At 57.8% G+C, this 14,223-nt stretch overlaps 1 protein-coding gene across 21 annotated transcripts in view; it reads left to right on the top strand.

Annotated features, from left to right (window-relative positions):
- CASZ1 (castor zinc finger 1) overlaps positions 1 to 14,223 on the top strand; it is a 155,044-nt gene that overhangs the window by 94,457 nt on the left and 46,364 nt on the right. For 9 of the 21 annotated variants that reach the window (XM_049712449.1, XM_049712482.1, XM_049712427.1 and 6 more), the window contains one exon: positions 6,027 to 6,065. The exons of 4 other annotated variants lie outside the window; for them this stretch is intronic. In XM_049712449.1, the coding sequence (XP_049568406.1) occupies positions 6,050 to 6,065 (16 nt within the window). In that variant the 5' untranslated portion in view covers positions 6,027 to 6,049. Of the gene's footprint in view, positions 1 to 5,449; positions 5,589 to 6,026; positions 6,066 to 14,223 lie in introns of those variants that run through there. 8 more of the 21 variants (XM_049712419.1, XM_049712527.1, XM_049712495.1 and 5 more) reach the window with 1 other exon arrangement.

Here is a 14,223-nt window from a genome sequence, read left to right on the forward strand (position 1 = left end):
AACTGTTACTGCCTCTGATAAGAGATAAATACAAGGATGAGAGACAAAGGGAAAGGTAGAGAATGAGTCTGTTGGATTTGGTTTGGGGTTTTTTCCTCCTTCTTCTCTCTCCCTCCAAAGCGGAGGATCCGGCCGGGCCAGTTTGGATATTTATTAAGAAAAAGCCAAAGATAATTAACTTTTTTGTTTTTGTTTTGTTTGCGGGTGCCTCCCCTGCTGGCACTCCTGACTGCCTGGCAAATTAAACCTGCTCCCTGCTCCCTGGGTGCTGGGCTGCTGGCAGCTTGGCTGCTGGCAGCTCAGCCCCTGGCTGCCCTGAAACTGCCGGGCCCAGCGGCTGCCCACCCAGCCACCCACCTTGGGTTTCAGATCTAGGGTCCCTTTATGCTACCACCGGTGCCACCTCCCCAGGCTCTTCTGACTCCTAGAGCAGGCTTTAGAGTGGGGTAAGTGGCCTGCGGGTGCGGGTGCGGGGGGGGGGGGTGAGAGAGGAGGGGCTACCGTTGGGGTTATGGCCAGCACTTCCCTAAAAGGAGATGGGGGCAAAAGAGTGAGCTCTCCCGCGGGGCAAGGGTATTCCTTCTGGCCAGTTCAGCCGGTCAGCTTCCCAGAAGAGGGTAAGAACAAGGAATGAGCTAGAAGTACAGGGAGAGGCCAAATTTGGGCCATGTCCATCCCCAGCTCTTCTCTCAGGAGGCTGGTACACAGCCAGGACCCATGGCTCCTGGGAATGCTCTGGAGAAGGCTCGGGGCCACGGAACCCTCCCATGATGTCTGGCCACCCTCAACATCGGGTTCCGTCCTACTCCCACCTCTGACCCAGCCCAGGCCATCTGGGGGCCCGGCTGGGTGGTCAGAGAGCCAGCCACTGAGTAAGAAGCCGGCTGCCTCTGGTCTGCTGCTCTGAGGCCAAGCTGTGACCTGGGCCCGAGCCATGTCCACGGGCCAAGAAGGTAGCAGTTATAGACCTCACTCTCCGTGGGGTTCAAAGTTGAGGGCATCTTAGGAGCCAGGACAGCCAGTGAGGACGCGAGTCCTCTCTAGGGGCCAGCCCAGCTCCAGCTGCTTGGGGTTGGAGGTGTGCTTTGCCCCTCTGTTAAATTAATATGCCTCAGCCCCTCCCCTGACAGGCCCTCTCCTCTCCCCCTGGCTTCATCCTCAACCTGGCAAGGAGGCAGCGGTGTGCTGTCCCTCCAGGTGGGGAACCTGCTTTGGAGCTGGGCACAGAGAGTAGGGCATTTTCTGAGGATTTTGCTGGCTCCCCCTTTTTTTTCTCTGAAATATAAGGATGTGCAATTTTTTTGGTTTCAATTTAGCATTGGAGAATTTTATAATTTAGTAATTAAAATCTCTGATAGGCTTTAGAAATTGCGGCTAATTGAATTTAATGGGAAGATGATTTTCAATTTTATTTGATTACCGGGACCCCTGGCATCGGTATTTATGGGAAAAAAATGGGAAATGTGCTGTGTGGGCTAAGATGGCATAATTGAATTAGGGATAATCGGATTTCTCCGTCATGAATTTCACTATAATTTTCCTATAATTTTCCATTAGATATCTAGTTTACAAATATTCACAAAGAAATGAAGCTCTTTCGGAATGGAGATTGCTGGCTAACAGGATTACGGCGCTGAGCGTGCGGCCGTGCCAGCCCCTAGACCGCCATAATGCAATCCCTGTATCTGCCTTACGCTTAGCTCGAGCCTGGCCTCAGCCCCTCGCTCTGCCACCCACTTTGCTGTGCCTCTCTGCTCTTTGTTTCCTCTTCATCCCCGTTTACCCCCTGCCCCGATACCCACCCATCCGGGGCCCATGACCTCTCGTGCCCTACTGGCAGGCTATCCCATCCCCGCGCCATGGCATCTGGGCTCTGCCCTCCATGCCCACCATCCTTCCCATCCACAGTTTGCTCACTCAAGGCTCCCCCTGACCCCTCCCGCCGCCCGCCTGGGGAGTGCGCTCACACGCAGGCACACAGACTCCCCGCAGGTGCGAACATGCTTGCTCACATGTACCCGCAGTCGTCTGGCCAAGGCTCCTGTGTCCTGGCCTAGTCGCCTCAGAGGGAACCAGTTTATTGGGATCCTGGGGTGGGGTGCAGGAACAAAAGGAGCTTTGTTCAAGTTTATGTGAAAGTTACAAATTCAAAATGAGAGCAGATAAAGCATGAGATACCTGGTGTGTAAATAGGCTGGTGAGTGAGAAGGCCCCGGGCTCGGGAGGGAGAGAGACTGAGTGGGCAAACTGGGGATGCGAGGGCGCCGGGAGCCAGTGAGGGAAGGTTGTCCTGGGACAGCTGACAGGTTCCCCTGGACCCGTGTGAGGGGCCCGGTGGGTGGCATTGCTGGGCAGGGCTCCACGTTTCCCGTTGGAGGTGGGGTGTGAGAGGAGGAGCTGGTGGCTCTGGGCCCAGGGCCTCGAGACCAGGAGGAATTGTGGCACTGGGCTTTCCATTCCCCAGGCCCGAGGCACAGAAACCGTGGCCTGGCCTCAGGGTCGAAGAGGTGTTACCACATCAGGGCTCTCAAGGCAAAATGGGCCATAGACTCAGAGGTGGCAGGGTTCTGGGCCTTGGTATGAGTACGCACACGGAGAGAAAGAGAAATCGGGGGACCCCTCCATGACACGGCCTCAGCCTTCTCAAATCTCAAATCATAACATGCTAAGATGGCCTCATTTTCTGTGCCTCTCAGGAAGGCCCCTCGCTCGTGGGCAGAGCCTCTGAAGCCTGCAGTGGCTGACTGTGGCCATCGTCTTGGCAGAACTGAGGCTCTCCGGGCGGCTCACACCTCCCTCTACCACTGGCTGCGCTCGGCGAGCCCCTCTCGCCCGCCCTGCCTGTTCCGCCTTCCGTCCGGCTCTCTCAGTTCTATCCCTTCAGCCATTCCTCTCCAGCCTTTGTCCACCAGAGGCCCCCAAGTTATTGTGCAGCCAATCCTGTTGGTCCTGCGTGAGTGACTGGAAGGCATGCTCTCCCGTGCCCTGACCACCATCAGCAGAAGCCCAGAAGGACATTCAGAGGGAGCCCCTAGGCCGTGTGGGTCACATATGCAGGGAGCTCCCCATACGTGCACATTTCAGATGCACCCAGAAATCACCCTTCTACCCCTAGGTCTTCAGGCTTCCTTCTACATCCCAGTTGCTCAGATGGGGAAGCAGACACTTCAGGATTGGGATTTGGGTTTGACTGACTGCTGTTACAACCCAAAGCTGTAAGCCTTGCTTTGGGGAGTCATGGGTGGGAGAACCCAGCGGCATGTGTGTACCCCAGAGCAGTCCTGAACACTGCAGGGCCCTCTCTGAGATCCCACCTGGGGAGAAGCTCATGGTCCTTGCTGCCTGGTTGCTCGGTGCCAGCAGTTTTTGTACCAGCCTCTGGGGAGCACAGGGCTTGGTTTGTTTAAGGAGCTCTGCTCCCTTGTTCAGGGTTTTAGGACTGGGGGACACTCAGAGCTCCTGGGCCTCTCCAGCTACTCGTCCTCCATAGGCATGGGGCAGGTCTGAAGGGTAGAGGGTTGTGTGACAACCAGGAATGGGGGTTGCCAAGAAGGCAACAGGGAGAGCAGTCGAATGGGGGAGGGATGTTAATCTCCCTGTGAGGCCATTTGGAACTAAAGTGCAATTTAAAAAGTAAATAAGTAAATAAAGGGAGAAGAAAAATAAGGGGAAAGTGGGAAAAAGAGTAGATTGTTAACTCCCTTACTTGCCCCAAGGCCTCCCTGGGCCCTTCCCTTTGCAAAAGAGAAATATTGCAAAAATAGTCCAGTGCCATTTTGCTTAATGCTGCCAGAAGACCAGAGAAAAGAAAACCTGGGTTCTGGTCTCCTCCCCTCATTGAAGGCAGTGTGGCCTCCCCTGAAACAGGAGAGGGGAGGAAGGCAGCAGGGTGGCTGCAGAAGGGACAGACGGAGAGCTGGGGACAGTGAGATCCAGGTACTTCAGAAGCAAAACTGCCCACCTTCCTACTCGCCTGCCTCTTTCCTTGCCTCCTACCCAGTGGTTAACTTAGATGACTAAAATTTAAGGAATCTCAACATATCTGGCTGCAGCAGGGACATCTGGGGACCGAAAGATACACCTAAGTGCTTTCTCTGAGGGGAAAGGAGGGCAAGGAGAGAAGTTGCCCTGGTCCAGCGATGAACTGGCAGACAGGAAATGCGGCGATGTCAGAAGGGGCAGGTGGCAGGACGCTGGCTCCTTGGTTGAGGGTGTCTGTGCCCTGTCTGCCACGGCCCCGCATGGGAGGTGGCAGAGGCAAGAGGGCCGGTTGGCAGCCCAAGTGACAGCGCGGATCCGTGGTGGCGGCCCTCGGAGGACAGGCGGCCAAGGCAGGGTGAGGGAGGAAGGAGGTGCCGTCCCCACTGCGGGGCTGGGGGCGGAACTGCGGGGCAGCGGGAGGAGGAAGGCCTGGAGAGCAGTGATGTGGCGCGGAGCCGGGGTCCACCCGGAATCGGCGTGGGGGCGGGGGAGCCAGGGCTCATTTAAAGGCGAAGCCAAACCAAAGTGGCGCAGCCCTGGGGGTTCCCGCACTCGTGAAGCCTGCGGCGGGCACGGTGTGCGGAACAGCGCGAGGCCGATGCGAGTGTTCCCCGGGACACCCAGGCCCAAAGCCCCAGAGTCTTTCCTCTTCAGAGCTAAAAAACACCACCGCCAACAGCAACAGGAAGAGATTCAGGGATGGGGAGGAAACGAAACGCCTGGTACCAGCACCCAGAGCCCGGGGGGCGTACCAGGGCGCGCGGCTCGGTGGGCGCGACCCCGCGGCGCTCACACCTGCGCCCGCCGGCGCGGAAAAGTTTGCTCGGCTGCGCGCGCCGCGAGCCTTCGGCCGGCCGGCGCCGGGGAGTGAGTCCGCGCGGCCGCCATCGAGTCGCGCTCGGCGGGGCCGGAGCGCCGAGGAGAGCGTGCGAGCGCGCGCCCGCCCGCGGCGTCCGGCCAGAGTTGGCGCGGGGGAGCGAGCGCGGGCCGCAGGGTCCTCTCGGACCGCCGCGTCCCCCTCCCGCCTCCCCTCCCTCCAGTACCCGGGCGCCGAGTCCCCGCCTCCCTCCTCCGAAGTCTAAGGTTTGGGCAATCGCTGAGCCAATAAGGCTGGCCGCCCGGGCCGGTGCGCTGAGGCCGCGCGCACGAGCGTGAGGGAGCGGGCGCGGGGCGAGGGCGCGCGTGTGAGGAGCGCGCGCGCGCGCGCGAGGGGACGGGCGGAGGCGCGCCTGTAGGAGCGGGCGCGGGGCGGGCGAGCGCGAGCCCATTCACTCCAGCCTCCCGCGGGCGGGCGCGCGCGCGGGCGGGCCGAGCTCTGCTCTTTCACCTGCCGGGGCGGTGCGGGCTGGGCCGCGAGGAGGCGGTACCGCGGCCGCCCTGCCAATCACCTCGGCGCCTGGCAGCGCCCCCGGCCGCTCCCGCCCGCCCGCCCGCCTGCCCGCTCCCTCCTGCCAAACTGTTACCCTGAGTGTTACCGTCAGGAGCAATGACATCAGGGCTTTAAAACAACTTGTTATTCGGGGAGTAATCAGTCGCAATTAGGCATTAATTAAGTATTATGAAAGTTGATTATTTAAGTGAATTCGGCTTTCGACTCTCCGACTATGGTGAGTACCGGAGTGGGGCGGGGAGGGCAGGGGGCGCCGCCGCGGGGCTCCGACCCTGGCGCGGGGGCGGGGGCGGCGGGAGCGGGGCCGGGCGCGGGCAGGGGCGCCCCTCGGCCTCGGGGGCCGGCCGGGTCCCCCGACCCGGGCCGCGTCTATAAATAGTTTCTCTTTTAGTTTAATAAACTCGAGAGCAGAGAGGAGCTGCTTTGACTGTGCAGTGCCGGAGCGCCAGAGAGAGAGGGGCGGGAGGGAGAAACTTTCGCTCTCCCTCCGGGTCTCCCTTCTCATTTCTCCCCCAGGCCCGGGGACTTGACCGCCCCTCGATGGGGGAAGGGTGCGGAGAGCGGAGGGGGAAAGCTGGGGTGGGTAGTGGGGGGCACTGCGAGAGACTAAACAGATTTCTTTTCTTTCCTCTTCTTTTTTTGGCGTTCCTCGAAGAGTTTGGGACCAAAGAGAGGAGAATGGATCTTGGTACAGGTACCGGCCGGTGGGAACCAGGGGTGGCTCTTTCACTTTTCTTTCGGTTCTTTTACGGAAGTTATTATTTTTAGCCCAATGAGGTAGCAGCTGAGCGGGGCGCGGGGGGGTGCTGGTCTGGAGAGGGTCCGGTGCGGGCTGCGCTTCTTGCCTGGGTTTCTGGATCGTGAGGCTTCCGATGATATTATTGTTATTATTTGTTACTTGCTTAGGGACTGTGACTAATTTGATGCTTGTCATTGTGAAAGAAACTGGGGGAGAGGGAGCTGGGGGGCACACAGAGAGAGGATTTAGGGGGTTTTCGTGGGGTTTTTGTTTTTTGCTCTCCGTGTTTTTTGAACGGCTGCGTGTTTTTTCTGTTTCTTTTTTTTTTTCCTTCTCCAGCAAAGATCTCTGTGTATCTGGCTGTGGGGTGTGTGTTTTTATTTTTTTAGTGGGGGATGGTTTAGTTTTTGAAAGCAGCGTCCTGTTGGGAAAGGCGGTTAGTCTGGTTTCGGGGCGACTCTCTCAAGGTAAAGGAATTTAATTTATGTGGGACGAGGCTGTGTCGGGTGATCAAGCTGCTTATTATGGCCAATGAGTATTTTTCACCTGAGAATCCGTGGGATGAGGCGGCTGTTATCAGTTCAAAGTGAGGGCCCAGGACTCTCTCCCATCCCCCTTAGCCCCTACCTTGGGAGAGGGTAGACCAGACAAACTACTGAATTTGGACGTATGGGTTTTGGGGGGCCTAGCATGGCGCCGAGGTTAGGGTTCCACATAGCATAGTGCTGGCCTGGAGCAGAGTTTATGCTGAGATTTTGGTGTGTTATTGGTTTTAATCTAATTGTATTCAACATTTCTCTTCTCTTCCTATCTGAGGTTCCAGTCTGAGCCCAGAGTGAGGTTTACTTTACGTTCTTCAGGCTTTCCCTTAGCCCTCTGTACTGAAATGGAATTTTGACCAGGCCCCTCATCCTAGGCTGACAAGAGCGCTGTCTTCTTGCTAAATGTCTTTAAAAGAAGTCAGTGATAAACAGGTTCATAATTCATTGAGATTGATCTCTGAACCCTTCTGTTTCATTTATAGAAGGTGGTATGGGTGACTGTTAGAGTGGTTGTTTATAATGGCCCAAGTTCATGGCATTGCCCCTTGGGATCCATGGGCTGACATTTGACCTCCTGAAGTCAAAAGGGAGTGGGCAGAGAGGGCAGGAGGCAGCACTAGGGGGCCCAGGATGGGTGACAGGACATGGCAGCGGCTTTGGGAAGGAGAGAAGTGTGTTTGTTGGGGAAGGAATATTAATACTATGTCCAGCCAGGTGTGATCTTGGAGAATTTGATGTGGAGGTCCTGGGGACCTCTGTGCCGAGGAAAGATGCAACAACCCCTGCTGGACAAAGTGATTAAGGTGTCTAAGGCCACTGCTGCCACCCTGCCCCTCCCTGCCCTTCACTCCCACAGAGAGGCAGCCCCCCCCACCTCTAATCAGGTGTCTCATCGCCTCCCTCTCAGGCCCCACCCCCTTTCTTCAGAAATGCACCCCCCCCATCCCAGCTAAAAGCAGACTTTATAGATGGGCCGGTGGTGGTAATGCACCACCCCCTACCTGGGACAGGTGAGCCTCTGCTTGTGGGCAGGCACAGGGGACCTAGGCATTACTTGGCTGGAAGTCAGGCCCTCAGCTTCCTCCTTCTAACCCAGATGCCAACTGGAGCTGGAGTCCACCCTCCTGCCCTATTCCCACCTGCTGTTGGGGCACGACTCCAAAGCCCTTCTGTAGGGTATCCCCGACCGGAGAGAGGGCCTCCTGGGCCTGCAGGTGGCAGAACCTCTTGTAGCATCTCTCCCAGCACTTACTTCTCCCAGCCCTCTAGGGACAGGCTCTGGAAACTTTTCCTAGAAGTTAGAAGGGCCCCTGTGGTCAGCTCTGGTCCCTCCCGTAGCTGGAGCAGGGCCCTCCCAGCAGGACCCAGGCCTGGACTCTGGCCGCTCAGTGAGAGGAGGTCCAGGGTGTCAAAGTTCTGACTGTTTCCTGGAGAAGTCATCTGGTGATACCATCTCAGCTTTTTCTTTGAACTTGAAAGTTTCCCTTAATCTCAGAACTTCAGAAGAAAAGCACTTTTTCCCCTCTTCACAAAAAAAGGGAAGCAGGTGGGAGCTCTGAGATCCCCCTCTGCGCCTGTCTCTGGGCTCACTGCATGCTCATCTTTCCTCAACCTCTGGGATGTACTTCTGCACACAGCCAGGGCCAGGGGCCTCGTTTCTGGCCTGGACTCATTGCTGATGTGATGAGGGGCTCTCTTCTTTTGGGGGACCACAGGCAGCTTCTGCCGAGGACCTCTCTAGCACAGCACAAGGCTGGAGACACAGGGCCCAAAGGGTTGCTGGTACCAGGGGACCCAGTAAGCGTTGGGTCGTGGGTTAACATCACTCCGGGTCTAGGTTCTGAAGCATTACAGCCATAAGCAGTTCAGTGGTGGGAGAACCAGGGCTTCTCAGGAGGGGACAGCAGAACCTCAAGACCCTCAGGGGCCATGTGGACCCCTTTTCTTCCACCATAGTTCGGCCAAGGGCTGGATCAGTCTGGAGGTCTTGAGCAATAAAAAATGCCGATGTCGTCCTCATTCACCAGGCCCCGAGATGACAGCAAATTTACATTTTTTAATTAAACTAGCAGCCAGTTTTTATGAGAGGGGGTTGGGTTATGCAAATCAAATGGTTGTGTACGGAAGATTAGGAGAGTTTGGGAATAAATTCCACAAATGCTAATAAAAAAAAAAAAGGAAAGAGAAAGAAAGGGAGGGAGGGAGGAGAGAGAGGAAGAGAGGAGGACATAGTTCCATTAGGCCCTTTTAGAGTGATTTCCCTGGGGGAGGGAGTCAGGAGGGGGAAGGGAGGAGGCAGGAAGCTTTCAGACACAGGTAAATCCATGCTGCAGTTGGGAAGCTCCCCAGGATTAGGCCCCGCTAGGCTGATTCCTAGGCCCTGAAAAAAGCTGGAGGCCAGGGTGAGAAATGGCTTCGAAACAGCAGTAGAGCTTTGAAAAGGAACTTGCCCTTGATTCTTGAGGATCTGGTCGTAATTGCCCCCACTCTCCCTAGGGAGGTCTTGAGGAGAGGGGGAGGGGCCGTCCAGGGCTAGAGCTGTCCATCAGAGGATCCAGGGTAGGCTCTGCCAGGTAAAGGGCCAAACAGGCAAGAGAGCAAGTTCAAAGGGCTGACCAGGGACCACAGGGGGAGCCATGAGGGGCACCACTGCCCACTTGGCGCTGTGGCTGTAGCTGTGTTGTCAGGGTGAGTCAGGGGGAGGGATCAGTGCTGCTTACTGAGCCAGGCCTGCTTCTTTTTCCCTGGGATATGCTCTGCTGGGACTCCAGGCCTGGACCCCCTTACACTGCATACAGACCAACCCCACCCCCCGCACCCCACATTGTATCCTGGCCCCAGCCTCGGCTGTGGACGAGGCCAGGAATGATGGGGTCAAGGGAGCTGAGACATGTTGTCTTAGTAGCCTGGTTCTTGGAGTGGGATGTCCACATGATGGCCACGTGCTTCGCGGACACAACAGTCTCGAGGAGGGGAGAGGAAAGGCCGCAGACTTCTTCCAGGCAGTAGCTGACCCCAGAGAGCAAAGAATTTGCCTTCCCCAACCCAAAGTTGCTGCTCTGAGTGTCAGCCCACCTCCAGACCCTCAGGACTGCTGTGAGCCACCGGTTCAAGGCCAGGGCCTTGCCAGGAGTGGAGGCTTCTGGGAACCTTGCTGGCTCTGGTCACACTGGGGCCTGGGAAGGTTCTTGTGCTGTTTCTGGAGGAAGAGAGTCCATGCTGAGTTTGGGCCAGAGCAGGTTGTCCTCAGTTTTTCTTCCTCGAGCCTTTACTTGGCCAGGTACACCCACTCAACCAGTCTAAGCTGGGGCCAGTCCCTACGGTCAGGTTGGGCACTGGTTTTGCCAGTCTGCTGCAGGGGGTAGGTGCTTCGGTGCCGTCTTGGCAGGAAGGAGGAGTCGGAGCCAAGGACAGGATGGGCCGTCTCCGAACTTGCGAGCTTCCTGGTACCGTTCAGAGGCCGGCTGTGACGTTTGGGGGGCATGAGCGTTGGCTGACCTTTAAGGTCTCTGGTTGTCCGGCTCCCAACCTGATTTTACCGAGAGGGTTCAGTGGGGCATCTTGGGGGACGGGTTGAGTGGACGAGGTGAGAAGCACACGTTTGGACCTTCTCTTTGGAACAAAGCATTCGAGACAGGCAGCTCTGGTTTGTGAAGTGGCCCCTTGACCCAGCCCTGGCACTGGTTATAAGATACAGGAGCAAAACTCTGGATATAAGGCCTGCAGTAGCCATTCTCCAACAGGAGGCAGAGGCAGCGAGGGCAGGTCTGAAAGATCCCTAGAGGGACCCAGGGATAGACCTCTCCTGTCTAAGAAGGGCACTGGGTCCAGTTAGTCAGACCTCTCCGAGGGCTTCGCCGTCACTGCTGGTGTTCCCCCATCCCCCAGAGCCAGGGCATCGGGCTGAGTTGCAGCTTGGGTTTTACGATGGCAAAATAAAATAAATGGAGACACCTTTGGAGGGCTGGGTCACGGCGGCAGCATCTCCTCATTAAAGCTGCTGCCCCTGGCTCAAGTCCCTGGGCAGAGGATTGGGTGGGACCCAGGAGGCTGTGGGCCCAGGCTTCTCCTCTTCCTGGACCCTGCCGGGTTAGTGATGCACCTGCCCCCTCTGTCAGCCTCCTCTGCCTGGCCCACCGTTCTTAGAAGAGTCAGGCCATTTCTTTACCCCTGTTCCCCACCCTCGCTCTCCCACCCCAGGCCCCAAGGCTTGTCCTTTACACTGCCCTCCCTGAGCTGTTGCTTTTTTTTTTTTTTTTTGCGGTACGCAGGCCTCTCACTGCTGTGGCCTCTCCCGTTGCGGAGCACAGGCTCCGGACGCGCAGGCTCAGCGGCCGTGGCTCACGGGCCCAGCCGCTCCATGGCATGTGGGATCCTCCCAGACCGGGGCACAAACCCGCGTCCCCTGCATCGGCAGGCGGACTCTCAACCACTGCGTCACCAGGGAAGCCCCGCTGAGCTAGTTTTTAAACCCTGACCGCCCGGGCTGCTACCCCATCTCCTCTTGCCCCTCCTTTTCCTTCTCCTCCTCCTCCTCTTCAGGGGGGAAGGAAGTTGGTCTGTAGTAATGACAGCCTGTGGGTCCCCAAGGCAAGCAGCAGCTGTTCTGGGGTAGCTGGGCCAGAGTACAGCAGGAAGAGCAAGGAGCCAGGGAACAGGAGGAGGGCTGGTGGTCCCAGCGAGCGGAGGGGAGGAGGCTGCTTCTCTGGGATTGATTGGAAAAAGTGGCAACTTGGTGGTCCAGCGTTCACCCCTCTGGCTGCCTGACCACAGCATAGCATCCTCATACCCCAGACTCATCAGGACATATCGTGCCCTGAAGGGGAGGAAATCCCATGCAAGTAGTGAGGTCTGCAATTCAGTAAGCACTGGGGAGCACCCGCTGTAGGAGCTGCAGAAATGAAGGCCGCCTGGTCCTTCCCAAGTTTCTGGGGTCTGTCTGGTGGAGGGAGACAGGTGCGTTTATCTGTCGCACCAGGTGGGCGTGCTGGGGCCGAGAGCCCAGGGAGCTTTGTGAAGGAGTGGCCTTTGAACTTGACAAAGGATGGGAGGTATTGGGACAGATAGAGATAGACAAATGATGTTTCCTGTATCACCCACACCTTCTAGACTTCCACCAGCCTCTTCTCTCTACTGCCTTGTACTCCTCTCCTTCCTCCACCCCACAGCCCACCGCCCCTGGCTGCTTCCCATTGTGCAACCACAGTTTTCTGCCTCTTCTGGCCCAGGCCGCCCAGCTCCCTAAAGCCAGACCCTCCTGCCTACCTTCTTGCCCCTCCCCCTTTGCCACCTCACACCCAGTTGGCCCTGGAAAGAGACAAGAGATCAGAGGTTGGCTGGGGGCCTGCTGCTCTGAGCACCTGGTTATACCCATGACATTGGTGTGTCAGGGCGGCACTCAGGCTTCTGTACCCTGACCCAAGAGACCAAGGCCGGGAACCCTGCTTTCTTCTGCTACCGCTTTTTGTAATGGTGACCATATTAGAGTTAGCTCTGTGTTCACGTCTCCTCCGAGTGTGCGGTACAGAGCTGGTCTCGCGCCTTCCCACTGTGAGTGCTGGTGGAATTGATTGATTCATGGGCCTCTTCGCCAACTCCTCTCCAGCTTCTTAGTGGGGGCAGCAGGAGGCAGGCAGGAAACATTTGGTGATTCCCTTGGGACCTGGGCTTTTGCTCCTCGAGAGCTTTCTACGCCTGGTTTACAGGAAGGAGTGGGGCTGGGGTGAGGGATGACACGAAGGGGGAAAGTGGGCATAAGGATGAAGGTAGGCGTGAGTGGTTGGTGGGGGCCCCATTAGCTGCTAACCATGACCGGGTTTGGGGGCGGGGGGGTCTTGCCGTGAGGTCACACTTGCACACGCAGCCTCCTGCCCTGGAGGGGACGGGGGCAGTAGCCAGTGGGTGGTCCAGGACGTCGCTGTATCTCCTCCCGTGCCCGTCTCCCCACAGCAGACCTCGCTATGGCATGCTCCTCCTTTCTAGGTCCTGCTCACACTCCCAGGACCCCTCCAGCCGGGTACCCGCAGTGCAGGGAGTAAGGCCAGAGGAAGGGTGGCTCGTGCTGAGGCCTACCCCACGCTGCCAGGGCTTTGGGTCTCTGCCCCCTAGCATGGTGTTTGGGCTGCTCCTGAGCGGGCTGTGGGGTCTGTTCTTAGAGCTTCCCACGGGCTGCCTCCTGGGGGCTCTTCTGGACTCGCCGTCCTGGCCAGTGCCAAGGGGCCAAGGCAGAAGTGACGAGGGCCCCCTTGCAGCCTTCTGACCGGAGGCTTGCTGACAGCAGGTTGGTCCAGGATGTGGCTTCGGAGCCACACAGACACGTTGTGTGGCTCCAAAGACCAGGGATTCCCAGAGGAAAGCTTCCCGAGTTGGACCTTGACGTACGTTGGCCTTTTAGTATAGGGCTTTCTCCATGAACTAAGGGGCCCCTGGAGGTGGGGGGGGGGGGAGGGGAATATGCTGCGTGAGAGCAGGAGATGCATCGGGTGGGGGACTCCAGCCCAGTGAGAGAGCAGGAGGCATCCAGGAAGCCAGCAGGGAGTGAATTCTAGAACTTTGTGTCATCAGGAAGTGCATCTTCTCCTTGGCATCGCTCTTCCCTCCCTCGAGGCCCGTGCTGCCCTCCTTGCCACCCCTCAGCCAAAGAGCTCGAGGCCCAAGGCCAGCCGGGAGGGCTGCCTGGGAGATAGGGGAGCCTGGGGAGGGGTAGACCAGGTGTCCCACTGCCCGGCAGGGGGCACCCCACTGCATCTGCCCCAGTTCCAGGGACGGGGCCGTTGGTCCGGGGTCTGGTCCAAGCCTTCTGGCCAAGGGTGAGGGGAGGAGGAGCCTGCCCTCCCCACCCCCAGAGGTTCCTTGGCTGAGTTTGTTTTGCCAGGGTGACCTGTTTAATCATCTCATTTTCTGGTGCCCGTTTATTCCTTGTTTCCACGGTTACGGCCCCATTAAGGGGAGAAGCAATAAGGCAGTGAGTCAAACAGGTAATAAAAACATTAAAGCCCATGTGCACAGAGGAAGGGCGGGCGGGTGGGAAGGGGGCTCAGCGAGGTGAGACGGCCCAGAGAGAAGCAGAGGTAAGAGGCCGCCCGGCCTCGTCCTCCAGAGGCCACTGAGAGAGCTCCTGGCAGGAGGAAACAGAGGGCCGCTCCCCACGCCCCTGCCTCTGGGCTGCGCCCTTTGGGGGCCAAGACCCAGTACGAGCTTAGAGCCATCCCCAGCCCTTGGTCCCCTGGCAACAGGCTGTATGTTGGGAAGTAAAACAGGAAGGAGAAAAGTGAGAGCGACAAAAGCCTCCGCCAGGACTCTGGCCGGCTGGTTGTGTGACCTGTTCGCAGCCTCACACTGTGCGGGTGGGGGATGATTTCTGACACTGTTTCCAGCTCTAGAACTTTTTTCTGCCAACTTTATCAGAAAGCATATTTGTGGTGAGTGCTGCTAACAGGGCCAGTCTGGTGAGTAAATATTCCTGGTGTGGACAGCCCTGTGACCTTGAGAGGGAAGAGCTTGGCAGGGGGGCCAAGGGCATGTAGGGCGAAGAGGCCAAGTGGTCCCAGTGCTGGGTTGGGGGCCTTCCG

This window comes from Orcinus orca, chromosome 1 (genome assembly GCF_937001465.1).
Source record: "Orcinus orca chromosome 1, mOrcOrc1.1, whole genome shotgun sequence".
In the NCBI taxonomy this organism is placed as follows: Eukaryota; Metazoa; Chordata; class Mammalia; order Artiodactyla; family Delphinidae; genus Orcinus; species Orcinus orca.